The sequence below is a fragment of the Ammodytes marinus genome, assembly GCF_949987685.1.
Source record: "Ammodytes marinus genome assembly, chromosome: 15".
In the NCBI taxonomy this organism is placed as follows: Eukaryota; Metazoa; Chordata; class Actinopteri; order Uranoscopiformes; family Ammodytidae; genus Ammodytes; species Ammodytes marinus.
The window spans coordinates 19,401,967-19,422,793 of NC_137219.1; the positions used below are offsets into that span (position 1 = coordinate 19,401,967).

Sequence of the window (20,827 nt, forward strand, 5' to 3'; positions counted from 1 at the left end):
AATGTCATTTAAATGCAAATGAGGGCTTACCTTGGTGTGTCTTTTCTTCATGCAGTCTGAAGCCGAGAAGCTGCAGCGGTTGAAGGAGCGAGTGGACACGCAGGAGGCCAAGCTGAAGAAGATCCGAGCCATGAGGGGACAAGTGGACTACAGCAAACTGATCAACGGAAACCTGTGTAAGCCTGAATACACCTGAGCACAATGCAGAGATGAGATGACTGTGGATTTCAGGGCACTGCAGTTCATGAATACCTATGAGCAGTGCAATGGTGAATCAGTATCTCGCTGACGCAGCATTAGGGGGAACAGATTGATCTTAAATGTCATGGTCAGTGTGTCCTTACCCCAGAAGTACAAGCAGTCAGAAGCTTATAAATGACAATACGTGATCAATAAGGACCAATCATCTCTGACTCTTGTGCATATTGCTGTAGATTTGTTGCAGGCGTGCAAACCTTTCAACAAAGACAATAGAAGTGATTTAATTTAACTGTAAATACTTCAGCCTAATTTGTATTTCCCCACCCTGTCCTGTTCTCTGCCCCTAGCTGCAGAGATTGACCATGTTAGCAGCCTGTTTCAGGAGAAGCAGGCAGAGCTGCAGTCTGCTGTGGTCAGAGTGGACCAGGTAACCGAAGTTGCTTTAGTTTTAACAGTCAAAATTAAAGTGGGTTTGAGTCTGATGTGTTGTAAAGTTCTATCTGAATGGTTTGACCAGTTGACCCAGCAGTTGGACGACTTGAGGAGAGGACGTCTCCAGATGCCCTCAACCCAGGGGGCCCCCAACGGCTCACATGGTGCCCCCACCGGACAGAAAGGTTCACCCCTGTCTGGACCCGCAGCCCTGGAACTGAGGAAACTCTACCATGAGCTGCAGGTAAATCATCTCCATCTTTCAACATTTAGAAAGACACAACATACTTTTAACAAGATTGGATCATTTGAATTGGAAACCTGCTGTGGCTAAGCAGGTAGAGCAGTCTTCCACTGAACGCAGGATCATCCACCTCCTGTCACATGTCCAAATGTCCCTGAGCAAGACACTGAACCCCAAATTTCCCCCTGATGGTTAGCTTGCACCCTGTGTGGTAGCTGCTGCTATCTGTGCATGAGTGTGAGGGTGAATTGGTGAATGAGAGGCATACAATGTGAAGTGCTTTGGAAAAAAGGGCGCTAGATAAGTGCGGTCCATTTACTTCTTCTTGCTGTGTGCTCCAGGCTCGCAACCGTCACAACCTGGAGCAGAGCAGCAAGCTGGCCCAGAACAAGGAGCTGCTGAACAAGAGGAACACCCAGGTGACGGTGATGGATCAACGCATCGGAGACCTGAGGGAACGGCTGCACAAGAAAAGAGCAGAGGTACGCAACTTTACTTTTATCACAGATTTATCATTTTCCAAAGTTTAAGAGTGACTGTTGGGCCTTATTATCTCATCTCTCCACTTACTTCAGTTGTGTCGTATGAACGGAGGAGGTCTATCCGCCCCTCAGACCCCTTCCCACCAAGGCGGTGGCGTCTCCAGTCGAGTAGCGGCCGTCTGCCCCTACATCCAGGTTCCAGCGGAGGGGAGACAGGGCCCACCCGACCCTCCACCCAAACCCACCCCGCTCAGCCACATCCGCTCCTTGTCAGGTTGGTAGATAAACCCTTTTTTTTAAAAATCTTTTTTTGATATTTAGGAACTGTACAGGACTTGAATCATTTATTTGCCGTCTTTTTACTTCAGAATCTTATATCTCTGTCTGGGCTCTAACTTTCTGTCTACTTCCTTTTCCTGTCTGTTGGTTCCTTGTTTTTCTCCTTTCCCCCTTATCTGTTGTTGTTGTGGATGTTATCTTCAATGTCTTAATGTGGTTGGTGATGTGGTGCTGTCTTTTGTGACCGTCCTTGTCGCTGTTTGTGACGCCATATTGATGTTGCTCATGTCGATGTTGTTGTGCGGTGGTTGTTGGTGTTGTAAAATGTGGTGTTTCGTGGTGGGTGTGGCCATGCAGAGGAGGACAGGAATGGTCTCAGGAAGCCTCCCAGCCAATGGAAAGTGTCAGATTTAGACGTCGTCCTGTTAAAGCCCACTGAGACGTGGGAGGGCCCTCGGTCCCCTCAGGGGGGCAGCAGTAACAACAGTGAGTCCCTGGAAGGCCCCTTGTGAAATGTACTCACCACTAGCTCCATCGGTGATAGATTAACGGCACCTGATTGCTCCCACCTCATTTGCTAATATGTCTTATTGAGCCTTAATCTCCAGCTAGATCCAAGGGTGCATTCAAAACAAGAGTGCTCTGGAGTGTTTTTGTCTGACTCTACAAAACAGATGGTCGGGAGAACATAATTGAATCAGCTACAGAAAATGACCTTAAAATGTAAGGGTCATGTTACAGACACAGACATGACATCTGATACCCAACAGCTGCTCAGGGTGAGGAAGCTAAACATAAGAAAACAAACTAAGGGCAAATCACAGTCTGGACGGAGACTCATGTTGTATTCAATCATTTCTTCTTCCTACAGTACGTGCAATTAGAAGCTAACCTGCAGTAAAAAAAAAATTAAGGTTTTAAGTAAATTGATTTATAATTTGACACCATGAACCTAATTGTACAAAACATAAAAATGCAACAAAGAGATCCTCGGATCAGACTTATCAGTCTTGTTGTCACCTTGAGGTTGGCAAGCAGTATGTGAGCTTAGAGAAGTGCTGGTCGCTGGATTTCATTATTTTGAGAGCTAAGATAGCAGGTTCCCCCTTGTTTCTAGTCTTTATGCTAATTTAAGCTAACAACCATGTGCCTGTAGCTTCATAGTTACGGTACGAGCACGAGAGTGGTATCAATCTTATAGTATCGGCAAGGTCTAAATAAAACGTATTTTAAAAAATTACGAACTGTTCCTTTAACATGGCACATTATTGAATGTAGTTTATCACCACAATTTACTAAGTGTCAAAATCTATACAAATAGCTAGCGTTGGCCTTGTCAACATTCCATAGCCTTGTCTCATTAACCCTTGTCCACGTTGGTATCAGGCTACTCTCATTCTGCAGTACACCAGTCTGTCACTGCCCTTGTTTAAACAGTAACATATCACAGCACACAGAATGGAAATAGCAGTACATTTCTACTCATGTATTTTAACTGCTGGATATAAATGAAGTGTGTTCAACCATCACTGACACAAATCCCATTGTGTTCCCGAGTGCCACAGCAAATGCCACAAAGCTATTTATTGCACCAGCTTATGTAATGTGGAAAATACACAGTTGTAAGTCATGTCAACAGTCTACTGGGCAGGCGGGCACAACAAATGAATGAAAGGAAGTCAGAGAAACGCAAACTTGTAGCTATATACAGTCTGTATACTGTGTGTATGTGTCTGTGTGAGTCAGATAACAAGTGATTTTAGGTAAGGTAGGGCTGTGGGGTGGTGGCAGCTGCTGTTGCTGTCTTCGGAGAGATTAAGACTCTTAACAAATGTCAGCACTGAATATCTATTATAATGTATATACTGTATGCTTAGGATTGAGAATGGTAACCCTAACCCAGGTTTTTTCTGAAACTAAAGTTCTTATTGAATGTCCCATGAGGAATTCTGATGGTTCTGTTTTAGAGAAAATCAGTTAGACCGATGACAAGAATGACACTGTCAGTGTTATCTGTGATACTATTTTGATTCATTTTTAAAAATGTATTTATTATCTATGAACAGTTTGATAATTCAGGCATCTAGCCTGACTTATGTCGAAAAGCTAACAATATCCACCGTACAGAGCTTCTAAAGCACAGTAATAAACACAACATATCTTGTTTGTTTGATCCTTATGCATTGCAAAGTGAATTGTAAAAACATAATTTTGTTGTTTTGAAGGGTTATGTGCTGGACTAGGTCTTGTCCAGGTTTGGAGAGTTCCTTCGAGGTCTGTCTTGTCAATAACTTAGCTATAGAGGTGCTAATAGAATAATTTGTTACCTTTTTAAACAGATTTGGTGTTTTCCCCTCCTTTTAATCTTTATGCTAGGCTAAGCTAACCAGCTGCTGGCAGTAGCTTTATATTTGACGGACAGACTTGGGAGAGGTATCAATCCATCAAACTCTGAGCAAGAAGCAACCATAAACATGTTTATTTGTATTTTGATGAGAATTTCAGTGAACTATTGTTCTTTAGATTAAATTATATTTCACTGGTTCTGAAATACATCAAATATTGCCACAGGTACTCATCAATTGTCCAACTTAGTTTCAAGAATACAGCGATTGGCGTTCCAAAGCCCACATTAGACATTACTTAAAGAAGAGGCTTAAGTAGTGATGAGTTTGGTAGGCTTCCTAAAACCCTTAACCTGAGCCACTGTATGTCTCTTGCACCAGAACGTACTGTCTGTGATGGTGCTGTTGAAGTGTACTGTCTTTCCTCAACAACACTGAGTGAATGCTTCTAATCTGCGCTCTCGGGCAGACGGCCAGGTTTCCAGCGCGCACAGAGCTGATTGTTTGGTTCCTGTAGTGACTGTTTTGCTCCTGAGGTCAGCAGGTTACAGCATGCATCAGTCAACAGGTTGCTCAGCTCGGTTCATTGACTGCACATTCTACCACTCGCAAAATGAGCCAACGCCGTGGCATGGCTGTACCACTGACAGCCAGGCCAAATGGTAACAGCTTAAAATGATACTTTGACAGTGGACACTGAATTGTAGCCAAAAAGTAGTGTAATTGCATGGTCCCACATTGGAGGCTTCTTCAATTATTATCATATTCTTTTCTTTTTTCTAAGCATGGATGGCAGGTATGGCAGTCGGTTGGTTGGCCCACACACTTATAATGTTTTTTTTTTTTTAAGTTTAGTTTACCTATGGCTTTACCAGCCCTAAATACTCTGGCTTGTTCACAAGCATTTTCAAGACCAATGCCATTCCCATCATCCTCACCTCTACTCAATTTTATGAACTACTTAACAAATGTCAACATAGCATGCTAACATGCTGAAGATGTTTAACATGGTCAACATTACCTGCTTAACACCGCCATGCCAACGTTGTCAGCGCAAGCATTTTAGCATGCTGGCGTTGGCATTTGGCTAAAATCAACCCTCTTCCTAATAATAGCCTCACAGTCGCAAGCTTAGACTCTTAGTATATTTTTACACGGACATAATAGATATTGAGCGATTAAGCTGCTTGCTGCTTTTAGCTAGTGCCCATTGTCTGTTAAAGTGATGTGAGGTTAAACTGCAGTGAAATCTGTAAAGCATTAAGCTAGGCTGCTGACCTCCAGGATTTCTCACTAGTTAATAGGCAACAGTGGATCAAGGCTTAGGCCTACTGACTGACCGGTACTGTGACCGTTGTGTTGCAGTTGATTGTGCCAAGTAGTTATTCAACACTACCTCGGTTGAGACAAGAGTCTGGGTGAGATTGTTACTTTTCATAGCTAATAGGCATCATTTTAGCACAGTCATCCAAGTCAGTTTGAAACCTCAGAGGCAGCAGCTTTCCGTTATTTTGGGGTTCTGGAAAGCATTTTATTTTCCCCATGTTACACTAGCAACATTAGGCCAGTGTAATTATTCTGGTAGAAATATCACAACAGCACCCAAAAGTCAATTTAATGGCTGTTTGTTGTTATGAATGTTTTCTTTTTTTAGTATTTATGGCATACAGACGTTACCATGACTACACTACTCGTGCATTTTTGCAACAGAGCTGATGATCAGAGACACGTTGAGTCCCATTGCTGTTCTACTTGCAGGATGTTAAAAACATGTTTTCATTGGAGGATCTGCTGTAATCACTGTTCCGTACATGGAGAGCGGTTGTTAAGCAATTTAGCACTTGTCTTGTCACATTACAGTATTCGCTATGCTTTGGCGAAACAATTGAACGCCATGACTCGTCGTCAGGTCAAATTAAAAATAGCTATGAGTTTATCCCAGCTATTGTTTATGTGGGGTCGCGTAGGTTGTCATGGTCACACAGTCTGACCTGTACTATTTTAATCCTCTTCTTGGACTAAATAATATGTATGAGTTATTATGAATTTTAAATGTTTAGTCAATTGATTGGCTTTGTTTATTTGAATTGTGCCAGTGGAGTGACAGTACTGTAAATGAAAGCAAGTACCATATACAGTATTTAGGTGACTCCACCATCTAGAAAAGATCCCTTACAACCTCTCAATGGTGTAACATTGAACTTACCTTCCTACCAATATGGCTCCTACCCTCTAACTCTACCTCACCCTTCACCTACTTTACCCTTCTTTAACATATTTGCCACATTTTCCTTCCTGTTTTTTTGTCCATCCTTGGCCTTTTCCTCTCCTTAATTGCCTTTCCTGTTGTAACCTTTGTCCCTTTCTCAACACTTCCCCCTCTCTGTCTCTCTCTCTCTCCCTCTGTCTAGCTAATGAAGCGTCGTGGCCTAGCCTCAGTAAGAGTGTGTCAGACTGGAGGTCCAACAGTCCAGAACAGGTACAACTTCACTGTTCTTAAACCACAAATACAGAGATAGTAGTGCAATGTATCATTACAATTCTCCTATTTCGAAATTCTGTAAGAGATTATTTCTGCCAAATGACATTATAGAGACAATCTATTCTCCCTCTCTTTGTGTCAATGTAGCAGCTTCCCTCTGGTTATGGGACTTACCCCAGTGCCGGCCACCAGTCAGCAGGGCATCACTCTGCCACCAGCTCCCTGCCCCGTTCGGCCCCCGGTACACTGGGCTGGCCCCGCTCCGGTGCTGCCAATGCCACCTCGTCCTCCTCTTTGTCGTCTTCCTCTTCGCAACAAATACAGCAACGGATCTCTGTCCCTCCTAATTCAAGCCAAGGTAATTTAAAAAAAGTGACATCACACCGGGGAAAACTGAAAAGCAGCAGTATTAAGTTTGTTTTACCTCTGACCTCACCGACTATCACGTTGTCTTTCTGTCCTGGAGAAGATATTCTATCTTAAGAAAAAAATAAATGTTACTACTGTAATTTGAATGGTTTCAATACAGAAGTATTCACATACAGAACTTAAGCTCTTTCTACTGAATTTTTTTTTAACGTGCTAAATCATGTAGCTATGATCTTAACATTTTGATATCTTTCATAGTTGAAATAATTACGTAAAAAAAATGGACTTTGGTATTTAGATTTTTTGAAAAAGGCAAAGTACGTGGATCGCTGAAATCCAATGAGTGGATTGCAGCCATATCGGACCACATACCAATATTGGATCAAATCGATTCCACCCCTTGCTATCTATACAGTATATCTTCCCTACTTTGCTTTCACTGTTAGTTCCTTCCACCACTCTACCAGCCTTCTCCCTTGTCCCCACAAACAGAGCGGACAGATCCCCCTCCAGCGGTGGCCGTGCGTCCCTACGTCCCGGACCACCCATCCAGGCCCCAGTCTCCTAGGAAGGGCCCCGCCACCATGAACAGCAGCTCTATATACAGCATGTACCTACAGCAGCCTCAGTCCAAAAACTATGGATCTCTCAGCAACAGGACTGCTGTCAAAGCAGGTAATTCAACAGCGATTACAAATAAACCCAGTCATTTTAGAAGATTTTGCCACATCTATATAGTGTCCACAATGAAAAATCCACCTGAGCACTAGCTGTGCTATTTCTTTTCTCTCCATAGTCTATGGTAAACCCATCCTCCCCACCTCCTCCACCTCTCCGTCCCCTGTTCCTTTTCTCCAAGGAGGAGGAGGAGTAAGACCCGGAGGAGAGGATGTCACAGATGGAGGGAAAGGAGGAGGAGAGAGGAGTGAAGGGCAAATCCTCCCTCCTCCCAGTGTGGACAACATCCCTCGTCCCCTCAGTCCCACTAAGCTCACCCCAGTTGGTAGGTACCAGAGAATAAACCAAGCTCATCACTTTGCTGGCATGGGTTTATTAACCCCTCGTAGCTTCCATGTGATAGCTTAAATTGTGCTGTGTAAATTAAAGGTGGAGTCAGCGGTTCTGGAGAATGTTTGTTGTCAAAACTATTGATCCACACAAGATCCACTACCTGTCCATGCTGTGTGTGCACTGAAACAATGTCTAGTGTTACAACATTTCCTAGGTTCTGTAGACAGGCATGTTGCTCGCTACAAATGGGTCCCGTTTACAGAGCCTTCGCTGTGTATTAACACCAGATTTTTTTTGCAGCACAAACACAGCACAGACAGGTAGCGGATCGTGAGGAGATATTCACTGATTTCGACAAAAAGTAATTTTGACACAAGCGTTCTCCTGAATCGCTGAATTCACCTTTAAGTAGAAACCTGTTACAAACAGCTGTGTATTAAGTTGGGATCCTCTCTTAGACACACTTGCTCTAAAACTACATCCCTCTACTTATCAGTTAACAAAGCTAATTTCCCTGTTTATCTTGTCTAGGAAAATAGATTGGTTATCTGCTTAACTGAAAAATAAGCTCCTGTTGGTTGATTGGTAGCAATAATAACAACATTTCAATAGACAATTAACACAGAAGATAGTTTTGAACGTCACAGAAAACCTACTCCAACATATTTTGCTTGCCCACAGCCCACTCCCAGCTACGTTGGCAGAGTGACGCTGACCTGGAGGTCCTCCGCCGACGCCTCAGCAACGCTCCACGGCCCCTGAAGAAGAGGAGCTCCATCACTGAGCCTGAGGGCCCACAGGGGCCAAACATCCAAAAACTACTGTACCAGAGGTCTGTGCCACTCTAAACCATTTCTTCTTTCTTTTGTTCATGACACTAAATGAAAAATGGAAACATTGTTTGCGCAGCTTGGTCAAAACTGATTTGCGTTGTGGTTTGCAGGTTCAACACGTTGGCTGGAGGCATGGAGGGAAGCGCAGGAGGTAGGACTCTGTGATATGATGATATAGACTTCGCCTCGGGACAGTTTTTTGGCATCACTTGGTCTGTGTAGTATTTCCCATTTTATCATTAGGGTTTGATCTTGATGATGCTTTAAACCGGCTACTTCACTCTTTCTTCCAGGCAACACGTTCTACCAGCCTGACTGCCTTATAGGGGACGTGGACAACATCCATTCCTCCAATGGGAATGTGGAACCCGGGGACAAGCACGTCAGCACGGCAGCCGTGGAAGGCGCAGTTAAAAACTTGAACTCTGGCTCCCGCCGCTTGTCCCCTCCTTCCGTCACCATAGAAACGCCCAAAGAGACAAAAGCGAGAGCAGAAACTCCCAACAAAGTGTCTCCATCGGCCAAACTCAGCCCCTCCCCTGTACCTGAAAGACCAGAAGACCAGAACAATAACAACCAGAGAGGATCTAGCCCTGCACACCACTCTGTAGGCCACGCCTCGCCTTCTCCATCACCTCCTGCCGCACCTTCTCCGCCTAAGGTAGACATAGATTAAACACATCATTATTAAAAGTAGGGTTTACTTTTGTTTTAATGGACACTTGTAATACTTATGATCCAATTGGTTAAGCACTGGATCTCGCAAAGCTTCCCTTTGAAATATGTCACATTAACCTTAACCAAACCTTGCTCTATGTGAAAGCTGGCAAAACTGTAACGTTCTTTTCAATTCCATGGCATTGTCAACACCTTTCTGTCTCTCTCTGTGTGTGTGTGCTGCAGGTGAAGCGGACCAACCTGAAGAAGCCGTCATCGGAGCGAACGGGCCACGGCCTGCGGGTCAAGTTCAACCCTCTGGCTCTGCTGCTGGACTCGTCGTTGGAGGGGGAGTTTGATCTGGTGCAGAGGATTATCTATGAGGTAACGCAAGATTACGTCGATGTCTGTCACCGTGTTTGTATTGTAATACATTCTCACATTTGACAAATTTGTAAAGCGCTTTAACTGTCTGCGGATTTAAAATAGAATCGAGCCATGTTTATTCGTACGGCTCAATACTAAAGTGAGTCAAGCTTATGTTGGCATCTTATTCCTAGCTAGAAAACAAGGAAAACCCTTAAAAAATAAACTATTGGGACAACCATGGTGAGGCAATTTATAGACAGATCTCAGACATCTGAGACTGCATTAGGATTCATTGTTTGGAAAAATGGAAATTATGTAAAAAAACATGAGCAAAAATTTTAAAATCCTTGATAGAAGGATACTTCTACATGCCATCAGTTACTGTACACCCACACGCAGGCTGCCTCAACAGATCTGCTTATAACTGAAGCAGTTTGAAGCTTTTTTAATACCTTCATGCCTACTAGGATATATTTGATCTTCAGCAGCTCTGTCAAGGGAGAGATGGTCTCAGTGGTCAGGTGTGGAAAGTTATCGTTGAGGACACACTCACACTCTGCAGCACAGTGTTTTACAGCTGCACAGAGCTCTTGTGAACCCATAGCCCTACCATTTTGAAATGCAAACAACCGTCTGACCTCTGACATCTTTTGCCTGGGAGACTGGACAGAAGTGCTTACTGAGTGCTGCTTCTCTCAAGGAAACATTCAGATGCTTCACATCCAGTTCTACCTTAGTTTGACATTATCCAAACATACCCTGAGGCAGAAAGACTTAACAACTTCCAACTGTTTAAAAACAGTCCTGTGTTTTGGAAAATAACAAGGCACTTCTACAGCATTCCACCTGAGGTTTAAGTGAAGTCTTTCTCAAGGCTGAAACCGATGTGGATATTTTTGGGATTTTGCCATTGTTGCAGTGGACAGCCCATCATTCTGATCAGTGTAATATCTTCTCATTGTGTCTGTATTTAAGGTGGAAAATCCCAGTATGCCTAATGACGAAGGCATAACTCCTCTTCACAATGCTGTGTGCGCTGGCCATCACCACATTGTCAAGTTCCTGCTGGACTTTGGAGTGAATGTGAACGCAGCCGACAGCGACGGATGGTGAGTGTCTTCACTCAGTCATGCAACAGTCCAGACTAATCATAACAGAACAGTGGCTGCTGTAGGACCGGAGGCTGTGTGGCTGGATGAGCACACTCTGTGGCAGTGATACTGGGGCTCAGCTCAGCGGCAACAATGACAGAGATAATTGCATTTCTCAATTCATTTCTGACTCAGCTGCCTTAGCAGTATTGAAGGAAGCAATTAGCAAGTCTAATGAGGATGCGCATTCAGGAGTGATTTAATTTTTTCCTGTTTAGTTAATGTCAGCCCCCTCATGCAAAACATTAATTGTGTTTAGCCCATTCGATTTTTGTGCATTACCGGAACATCTTTGTCCTTTCTTAATCAAAGATGGCTGAACCTTGTCGGGCAGAGGTGTTTTTTAAAGTATGTTTTAAAGTCTGTCTATTTTACTGTTGTCCCTCCCAGGACTCCTCTGCACTGTGCAGCTTCATGTAACAGCGTCCACCTCTGTAAGATGCTGGTGGAGTCGGGGGCCGCCATTTTCGCCACAACAATAAGTGACGTGGAAACGGCGGCGGACAAATGTGAAGAAATGGAGGAGGGCTACACACAGTGTTCTCAGTTCCTCTACGGTAGGTACACACAGACAGACTGATGGTAACTCAACATATCACTCCAGCACACAGGGGAAAAGACATCCTGTCTATCCTGTCATCTATCTTGTAGAAAAATTACCATTTGTACACATATAAACGTCTCCACTTACAGCGGCATCATTTAAGTTGACACTGAAGGCTCTGTACCTCTCCCAGGTGTACAGGAGAAGTTGGGCGTGATGAACAAAGGCTTGGTCTACAGCCTGTGGGACTACACGGCCCAGCAGGCCGACGAGCTGTCCTTCAGCGAGGGCGACGCCATCAGCGTGCTGCGTCGGCGTGACGACACTGAGACAGAGTGGTGGTGGGCGCGGCTTAACGACCGCGAAGGATACGTACCCAGAAACCTGCTGGGGGTGAGAACACACACGACACTATGACAAATACCCTTCATATTAATGAAGTGAACACATGGAGCTGGGTCTGTATTAATGACCACCTCTAACTCTGAGAACACACATACTATGTCTTTTCCTTCTATTGTCACTTATCATCCCACTAAGATAAACAACATTGCTAAGCGATTTCGGTTGCTACTATGTCAGAGCTTTCTTCTCTAGCATGGCAATACAGTTTACATTGATAACATGGTCAGATTTAACACGCCAAATTAGTTCTTTTTGAAACAATGGATCATTGATTTTAAAGAACATCAAACGCAAGCAGGTTTTTCATTTCTACTCTGCATAACATAGTTTTACTGTCTGAAATGACAGCTCTGACTGGTACACGTGGTCAGCTGTAGCAAGCTTATCAAGCTAACGTGCCATAAGTTGATTTAAAGTTGCAGGATTATTGATTGATTGATTGATTTATATTTATTTCGTCCATGGATGTCTTCCAACAAAACTCAGTTCAACATTCTCACATGTACAATCCATAAAACCATGACGAAAAGGAGGCAGGATGAAGAATATCTTATATTTCCTGCCCCCTCAAAACAAAACAAACAAAAAGAAAAACACTCTACATGTCAACTCATGTCAGTGCATGACGATAATAAATGAAACAAAATAGAAACCAAAACATCAATCTGAAACTGATTCCAAAACAAAGCAAACCATGATCACAACCATCAATATAGAAATCATAAATTTTTCTTTATTAGATATAATAATATACAATATTTTTATTTCTATAAGTGCTCATACAAATTCATTGTTTTCTCTTTAAATCATTTTTTAAACTGAAATATATTTGTACATTGCTGTAGTTCACGTTGCAGAGAATTCCATACTTTCGCTCCTACCACTGAAGTACACATTTGCTTTGCTGTACACATTATAAGTATGATAAGGAGATATGTAAACTTGAGAGTTTTATTTCGATGTAACGTTACGTGACACTGTTTGGCTGCTAACCTTACAGTCCTGCTAAATTAGGTGAACATGCTAAAAGTTGCAGATGGACAGATATTTGATTTATCCCCATGGGTAAATTCATGAAGCTGCCTGTGAACACAGTTTAATCCTTTCCTTACACTCTTTCTCTCGTCTTTATGGTTTTGAGAGGCTTATGAAACACCCTTGAATGTCTTTAAATGCCAAGTAATGCTCTTACTATGGCCACATGCAGCTGCTTCACGCTTACTTAGTAATGATTTGCCAATCGCTGTTCAGGGGTTTAGCAAACAGACAGTTGCCACCAGCAACAGGTGGTAGAGGTTCACAGTGTTATGTAGTCCCAACAAAACACAAAAATAAGAATGTTTCAGAGTATGCCATATATATCATGATGACCCTTTCTTTATAAGTCATGAGAAAATAGTCTAAGCAATCTTATGAATTAAATATCCTGATAAATGAGCAAACATTGAGGTTGGATCCATAGAAAGTACATAACGTGTCAAATGAAAATCAACATCAATACGTATTTAATGTAAAGGTGTCAGCGATTCTGGATAATGCTTCAAGTCAAAATTAAATTTTTGTAAAAATCAGCCAATATCTACTCACGATCAGTTACCTGTCCGTACTGTGTGTGTACGCTGAAGATAAAATCCAGTGTTAATACACAGCCTAGGCTCTGTAAACAGATAGGTTTCTAGCTATTGTGTACCCCCTTTGTTTACATTCATGGAGCTTAGGCTTTTTTTCCCCAGCGCACACAAAATAGCGGATCGTGAAGAGATATTCAGTGTTCTTCAGAATCGCTTCCTTCACATTTAACATGATCCTCCAGAGGAAACTGGTTCTCAGGTGGCACATTCATTCCAACCCAGTGTGTCTCACAGCCTTCACAATGTTCACGCACCTTGAGAACAATGTTTACACGATGTAGTGACCCTCTCTCTCTCTCTCTCTCTCTCTCTGCTCTCTCTCACAGCTGTACCCAAGGATCAAACCCAGACAACGCTCACTGGCATGAAGCCCAGATCAAGAGACTCACGCTTGCAGAGGGCGCATGCACACAGAGAAAAGAAGAAGAGGAGCAGCAGTAGCATGTGGGCGGTTAACATTAGCCTGGAAGGAAAGAACAAGGGGGTGGAGGTAGTCGGGAGGAAAAAGATGGAGCTCCCAACTCTGATGGAGGAACTTATTTTCTCCCCTACCCGTTTGTTTTGGATGCAATGCTGGAATCACAGAGCCACTTTATGGTAGAAAATCACAGAATACTTTCACTGATTTGCTTGAAATTGCCTGAAATCTTATTTTGAGCAACAGCAGCTTGGCAACTTCACAAGAGTTCAGCCGCATGAGAGAAGCTGAACGGACAAAGAGAAAAACAATCCATTATTCGGATGCAGCTTTTAGTTCTGACAGCTACGAACGTAAAAAAAACAAAATAAAGCAACAAAAAAAAACAAAGCAAGAGCTTGGAATTATACGCCTCAATTTGAAGTTTGATCTTGGAATGCCACTTTATTTTTGTATGGTGTTAGGTAAAAAATAAAAATAAAAACGCCTAGATGGATCTTCATAATGACAAACTCATCAAAAGGGTGTGATTTTGCTCAAAGGCAAAGAATGTAGTATGTTATCTTAAAGCACTGTGACTAGATCAGATGAGGGTTCAGGTATGTGTGAGAGGGGAAGTTGGAGAGAGGAAAGTGAGAAGAGTGAACAGAAAGTGTTAGTGGAATGTGTGATAAAAGAAGTCAGGTAAGTCAAGTTTATTTCAGGTTGTTGACGGAGCAGCGATGCCGATTAGCAGTGTAAGTCAGAAAGTGCAACCACAAGAAAAGATGCATGGTGGCTGAGGCCTCACAGACACCCAAAGAGGCAACAGATGTTGATAGTATAATATGGAGAGACTTTTTTTTTTTTTTATGCTATCAGAAGCATATCTGGATTCTGATTTCATAAAATGATAAATGAGGCATCTGTGAATCATTACGGATTCCCACACCTTTTATTGTTCCACGTTCAACATATCATATCAACATCTGTTCAGCTGCAAAATGGTTTGCACTTGTGAGGCAGGAGGGAAAAAAAAGAAAACTAGAACGTGAGAATGGAATTTGAGAAACCAAAGCAGCTAGAAAATGGGGTTTAGAAGTGAAAAATGTGGAAAAAGTGACAATAGTTCATTCATTATAAGTAACAGCTCTGCCAGTTTTTACCCGTTATCACAGAATACATAGTCCAGAGTCATATTGTGGCAAATATGTACCAGGCTCTAAAAACTAATATGTTAAAGCTGTGTGTCCCATCTGCCAAAAGCTCAGTGTTTTTTTATTAAGGGGTTCAGTGCATTTAAATATATGCATATAAGAACCTGTGGCGAAACTGTTGTATTCAAAGTCATGTCCAAAGCTGTCACAGCAAACAAAGTTGAAGAAGTTAGTGTTGAAATGGGCTACATTAGCTGAAATTCTGAAGTGTCATCTAAATTTGTTTCACATTTACATATTTAATATTACACGGTTGTATGAAAGGAATTATACAGTGATTTGTTGTTTTATTTCAAAACAAAACATTCAAACTTGCTTTTCTATTATTAATATTTTTTTGTTGTTTTTACTATGAGACACACTGCTCTTGTTTCTTCATCTGTCAGTGCTGGCGCCACTCACTGCTGCCACCCAGTGTACAGGAAGGGTGTTGACACTGAACAAAGTGTCTTTTCCTTTGACCCACCACCACCATGTAAAATATGAAGCAACAAGTCGAGAAATGTTTTGCTGTGAGAGTGGCAAATTGGCCTGAGGAGTGTGTGTGTGTGTGTGTGAACCATTGCTTTGTGTATATGCATCATGTAACTGTACAGCTAATGTACAATAATGATGATGATAATAATAATAATAAAGACATTATAATCCCTAGCTGTGTGGCTGTGACTGAATCGCTCAAGCTTCTGAAGAAAATCCAAAAAGAAAGAAGAAGGAAATATGGTAAAAGACGGCTGCTGGATGTAGTCACAACAACTGGATGGAACCGCTTGTGATCTGATTAATCAATGAATACACATCAAAAGAAAACACATAATATGACATAAGGACTGAGTTGAGTTATGGTATGAGATAAAAAGAAAATCAACATAGACTGTCTATCTGGCAGCCATTCTATCTTCACACACACACCCCCTCTCTCACACACACACATACACATGCCTCATAAACTGTGGACTTTAGAGGGGAATTACAGTTCACAGGTCATTCAAGTCTCTGCACTGACAACAGGCTTTTCTTGCTGACAGGTCGGTATTAATTGTTTCGTAAAAGCGTTTAATATGTGTCTGGTAGTTTTCTATAAATGTTGAATAAAGAAAATAAGAATAGCCTAGCATTGTGGTGATCCTAGGAGAAACTTAAAGGAGAAAAAACCGTAAGTTAATTATTGGTCATAACTTTCAGAGTTGTAAGCAGCATCAACGTAACCGAATATTCAATTATACAATGTAATGTTTAATTAGTATTATTGCTAAAAGGTGAATCAAGCACCTACTTTATTTTGAAGAGGCATCCGGAAGTGGTAGTGTTATGCTGTCTTTACGCTGCTTTGTGATGGGATATACCCATACCCCTTCATGCTATGTGCTACATCAAATAGCATAATGTAGCTTCCACTGATGGAAAATATGATACAATTTGTATGAAATCATTTACTGCTCAGAAGCTCGTCCAAAAGACCTTTCCTAAAAACGTAAGGCAACATTTTATACATTTAAATGCCCTGTAACCCTATGACGTAGGCTACAGTACAAGGTATTACAAATAAACGTCATCATAATTAGGCTACATTGTAAATTACTTTACGTGACGTAACGTTTTTTAGTTGAAATTATTTGCTGAGTCAAACACTCATTATTGTTTTACTTTTTGATATCTGAACATGGAAGTGCACACAGTTTTATTTCAGGGAAGAGGTTCTACTGTGACAAGGAAAGCTGCTGAAAGATTTAGTTTGTGGTGTTGACTGAAAAGTGTGTCTCTCTAGAAACAATGACCCTCTTCCTCAGCATTTTTTTCTAATGGAATTGTGACAGAATGTACCGGCATCATAGCCTGGTGCTACCAGACCATCGTACTTCATTTCATTTGTACAGAAGGGAAAATGAAATTTGGCCGGAAGTAGGAGGGCGGGCGGAGCCAGGCTACCGGCATCATGCAGCACATTTCGAAATGCAGTCCACATTTGAATATTTTAAACTTCATTATCTGCTTTATTTCAAGTGTTTTTTTTTCTGGTATTCATTCAAAAAATATATGATTCTATTTAATAACAAACAATGATAAAAAGCAGATTAATTATTACGCAGATATGCTCTCGCGAGCTATGACTTTTTAGAAATACTTTTTCGACTTTATGGCTTTTCCATGTTTACAGTATGTGCCCATGCTGCCTACTGCTGCTACTGCTACTACTACTTATCACTAGGTTTTCAGCTGCTCTTGAAAGCAGCACTGAGCTTGCATGCAACGTGACGTGAGATATGTGTAGACTAGTGGGTTTGCTCATCCCTGCTTCTGTTTTTCTATACCACGATGTTTTGCCATTCTACTGTAGTGCACCATGGCAGAGCATTTCCACCTGAACACCCCGTTGCTGGAGAGCGTGGGCATGTCCAAACGCATAGGAAGCACTGTGTACCTAAAGATGGAGAACTCACAGCCCTCTGGCTCCTTCAAGATCCGTGGCATCGGACACCTCTGCCAGCAGGTAGAACCCATTAACCCTTTTGCGTGCTCTTTAAAAAGCCTTTCCTTCACACATCATATCACACTGTGACTTATCTGACCTTTTCATTTCATTTCTCTCCTGTGCAGCTCACCACACCACAGTCCAAAGGGGTTGTCTGCTCTTCAGGTGACATTTCTACTTCAACGTGCTCAATACAGCATCAATCTCTAACTGTAATATAACCTAATATATGTATATGGCCTTTTTCTAGGTGGTAATGCGGGTATGGCTGCAGCCTACGTAGCCAGGAAAATGGGCGTACCAGCCACGATCGTAGTTCCCTCCTCTTCTCCTCAGCTGGTGGTTCAGAGGCTCAAGGATCAGGGGGCTACTGTCAAGATCACAGGCAAGGTGCAGTGGAACGTTACATTCTGAGTTCTCTTTTAAAAACAGCGAATCGTCGAATTAATTAAATTTTAGAGCTGACAAAGTTTTCAGGAGAAATTAATGTATGTGAATTCTTCTCCTCAGGTCTGGGATGATGCCAATGCAGAGGCTCTCAGGCTGGTGGAAACCGAAGGACTCACCTATGTCCCTCCATTCGACCATCCGCTGCTCTGGTAGAAACATTCTTCTTATTTCTAGTGTTTCCCTGCAATGTTAAAGGCAGATTCAGCGATTCTAGAGAATTTTTTTGTCAAAATCAGTCAACCATTTCCAGCATTATCTGCTACCTGTCTGTACCATGTGTGTGCTGTAAAAAAAAAAATTGTGTTAATACACAGCCTAGGCTCTGTAAACTGGTTCACAAAGGGTAGATAAACAAAGGGGGCACACCGTAGCTAACAACATGCACGTTTACAGAGCCTAGGCTGTGTATTAAGACTGGATTCTTTGGACATATTCAATGATTTTGACATAAAGTGATTTTGACAACAAGTCTTCTCCGGAAACGCTGACTCCTCCACCTTTTAATGGATGGACTACAAAACTGGCCCCTCTGCTCTATCATAATGACCTACATCCAAACTCTTCCACACACACACTCACCCAGGCAGGGCCACGCCAGCATGATCCCGGAGGTGGCTGCCTCTCTGGGTCCCTGTGTGAAGCCTGGAGCCGTGCTGGTGTCTGTGGGCGGAGGGGGGCTGCTGTGTGGGGTGGTGCAGGGCCTTAAAGACGCGGGCTGGACCGACGTACCCATAGTGGCCATGGAGACGGAGGGGGCCGACTGCTTCAACGCGGCGGTTAAGGCCGGGAAGGTGGTCACCCTGGAGGACATCACCAGGTCAGAGGTTTAAAGGCGCGCAGATATTCATGTGCATCTAAAAAAAAAATGTATTATAAATCAAAAGTTGTTTTAATTTCTTTCTGTAATTGAATTCAAAAACTGAAACTTTCATGTATTCTAGATTCATTGCACAAGAAGGGAAATTAATCTAGAATTCACATACTGTTTTAGAGAAGGTTTCTGTATTGTAAATGGATTGGTTTTATGTAATATTCTAAACTTTATATATACTGGATTTTTTTTTTATTCCATGTAAACTGTAATCCGTAATCAACTAAAGCAAAAGATAGCCCTGACATGTTTTACTTTGTGTAATGAATCTGGAATATGTGAAAGTTTACTTTTTGAATGGACCTTTCCTCAAATTTCTTTGAGAGGCACCTGTATTTCTGCTGTTCTTCCGATAGCAGCCGCTTTCACTTCTAAAATCTCGTCTGTCTCAACACAGCGAGGCGAAATGTCTCGGAGCGAAGACGGTTTGCAAGAAAGCGTTTGAGTACAGCCAATGCAGTGAGCCGACTATCATTTCTGAGCTGGTGACGGACCAGCAGGCTCTGCAGGCTGTGGAAACATTCCTGGGTGAGTATGTTTTTCTTCCCTGAAATCTTGCATTTGAAAGGTACAGTGTGTAGTGTGTAGTATTGGTGTATTTAGCGGCTTCTATTGGTGAGATTTTAGATTGCAACGCTCCCTCCCGTTTTGAAAATGTACATAAGCTACAGTGGCTTTCAAAGACAAGAAGCTAGTTCCTAAAGTTGGCATCATCCACCACTGCCTCAGGTCTTATCATGGGATAAGGTTTATTCTTTGAGTACTTTGTCTTCCAGCAGGTGCATTTCCAGTGGACACCTACTATATATAAACAAGTACAGTTTGTCCGTTCTGTGCTACTGTAGACACATGGCAGTGCAACATGGTGCACTCCTAAACAGATATAAAAGGCTCATTCTAATATACAAAAAAATAAACTTTTATTTTCAAGCGATTATTATATATATATATTATTATATACTCTAATTAAAAGATACTGATTAATATTTTATTAGATTTCTACCGAGTCCATTCTGATAAATGCCAATACATTCTACACACTGTACCTTTAAATGTTCTATGGTACTTCGCTTTGACCTGTAATGGCCTGTGAACAGCCGGCAAATATCATCATTGGTTTGATTATAATTTGTAATAGAAGCCTCTGCAGTGAACTTGGCTCTACTCTATGTTGCCTTATAAACTCAGTGTGTCCTGTCACAGATGAGGAGCGGGTGTTGGTGGAGTTGGCGTGCGGAGCAGCACTGGCGGCTGTCTACAGTGGACTCATACACAGACTACAGGAGGAAGGTAACTGCTGTGGAGTCTTCATCACCTTCCATATTGTATGTAGGAAAATCTATTTCTAGACTATGTCCTCTTCACTTCCTCCCAATTTACAACTCTTCTGTTGATGCGACAGTGACACCGTGTTTGAGAATGGAATGAAGTTGTCACAACATTTCCGTTAAGCACTTACGCCTGTGTACATGATCAGACCTTTTCAAACCACCACCATGTCATGGAAAATGTCTTACTGTGTACGGTGAACTGCCCCTTTTTATGGAACCTTTTCGAGTTGACAAACTACAATCAGTTTTGTTGTACCGTTCATTTTTTTATTTCCTCTCTCTCAGGCCGGCTGGCGACTCCATTGGGCCCCCTACTGGTGATCGTATGCGGTGGCAGCAGTGTAGACATGAAGCAACTGATCAACCTCAAACACAAACTGCAGTCCTAAACTACTGCTCGTGTGCGAATGTATGTGCGTATGAGTGCACAGAAATACACATGTGTCTATGTGACTGACTGGCGATTCCCACTAGGCTACAACAGCTAATACATGTATCGGTTCAGTGAGTTATGTGTAGATGGATTAAATGAAAACAGTACATAAAGTACATTGACTATAGAAATGTATCATCTTATTCAGGAACAAGGGAGTTTTTTTTTTGGGAATCCTGTTAATTTTGGAATGATTGCCTGTAATACGGCAGTGTCATTCATT

The 20,827-nt window shown here is 42.1% G+C and overlaps 2 protein-coding genes across 3 annotated transcripts in view; both read left to right on the plus strand.

The window, feature by feature from the left end:
• The window catches only part of LOC307261526 (apoptosis-stimulating of p53 protein 1-like), a 47,791-nt gene extending 32,212 nt beyond the window's left edge, over positions 1-15,579 (plus strand). For both annotated transcript variants that reach the window (XM_080042088.1, XM_080042089.1), the window contains 17 exons: positions 56-176; positions 549-628; positions 719-877; positions 1,219-1,359; positions 1,453-1,633; positions 6,395-6,462; positions 6,613-6,823; positions 7,327-7,509; positions 7,631-7,837; positions 8,527-8,677; positions 8,789-8,829; positions 8,972-9,339; positions 9,582-9,719; positions 10,680-10,813; positions 11,246-11,412; positions 11,593-11,792; positions 13,762-15,579. In XM_080042088.1, the coding sequence (XP_079898214.1) occupies positions 56-176; positions 549-628; positions 719-877; positions 1,219-1,359; positions 1,453-1,633; positions 6,395-6,462; positions 6,613-6,823; positions 7,327-7,509; positions 7,631-7,837; positions 8,527-8,677; positions 8,789-8,829; positions 8,972-9,339; positions 9,582-9,719; positions 10,680-10,813; positions 11,246-11,412; positions 11,593-11,792; positions 13,762-13,803 (2,592 nt within the window). In that variant the 3' untranslated portion in view covers positions 13,804-15,579. The remainder of the gene's footprint in view (positions 1-55; positions 177-548; positions 629-718; positions 878-1,218; positions 1,360-1,452; positions 1,634-6,394; positions 6,463-6,612; positions 6,824-7,326; positions 7,510-7,630; positions 7,838-8,526; positions 8,678-8,788; positions 8,830-8,971; positions 9,340-9,581; positions 9,720-10,679; positions 10,814-11,245; positions 11,413-11,592; positions 11,793-13,761) is intronic.
• A 1,811-nt stretch (positions 15,580-17,390) lies between these two features.
• On the plus strand, positions 17,391-20,560 carry sdsl (serine dehydratase-like; the record flags this gene model as incomplete). The annotated part of the gene is made up of 8 exons (XM_080042910.1): positions 17,391-17,537; positions 17,645-17,684; positions 17,770-17,909; positions 18,030-18,118; positions 18,553-18,786; positions 19,238-19,368; positions 20,044-20,130; positions 20,457-20,560. 8 exons carry the CDS (start codon positions 17,391-17,393, stop codon positions 20,558-20,560), a joined length of 972 nt encoding a protein of 323 aa, XP_079899036.1.
• Positions 20,561-20,827: the final 267 nt, after the last annotated feature.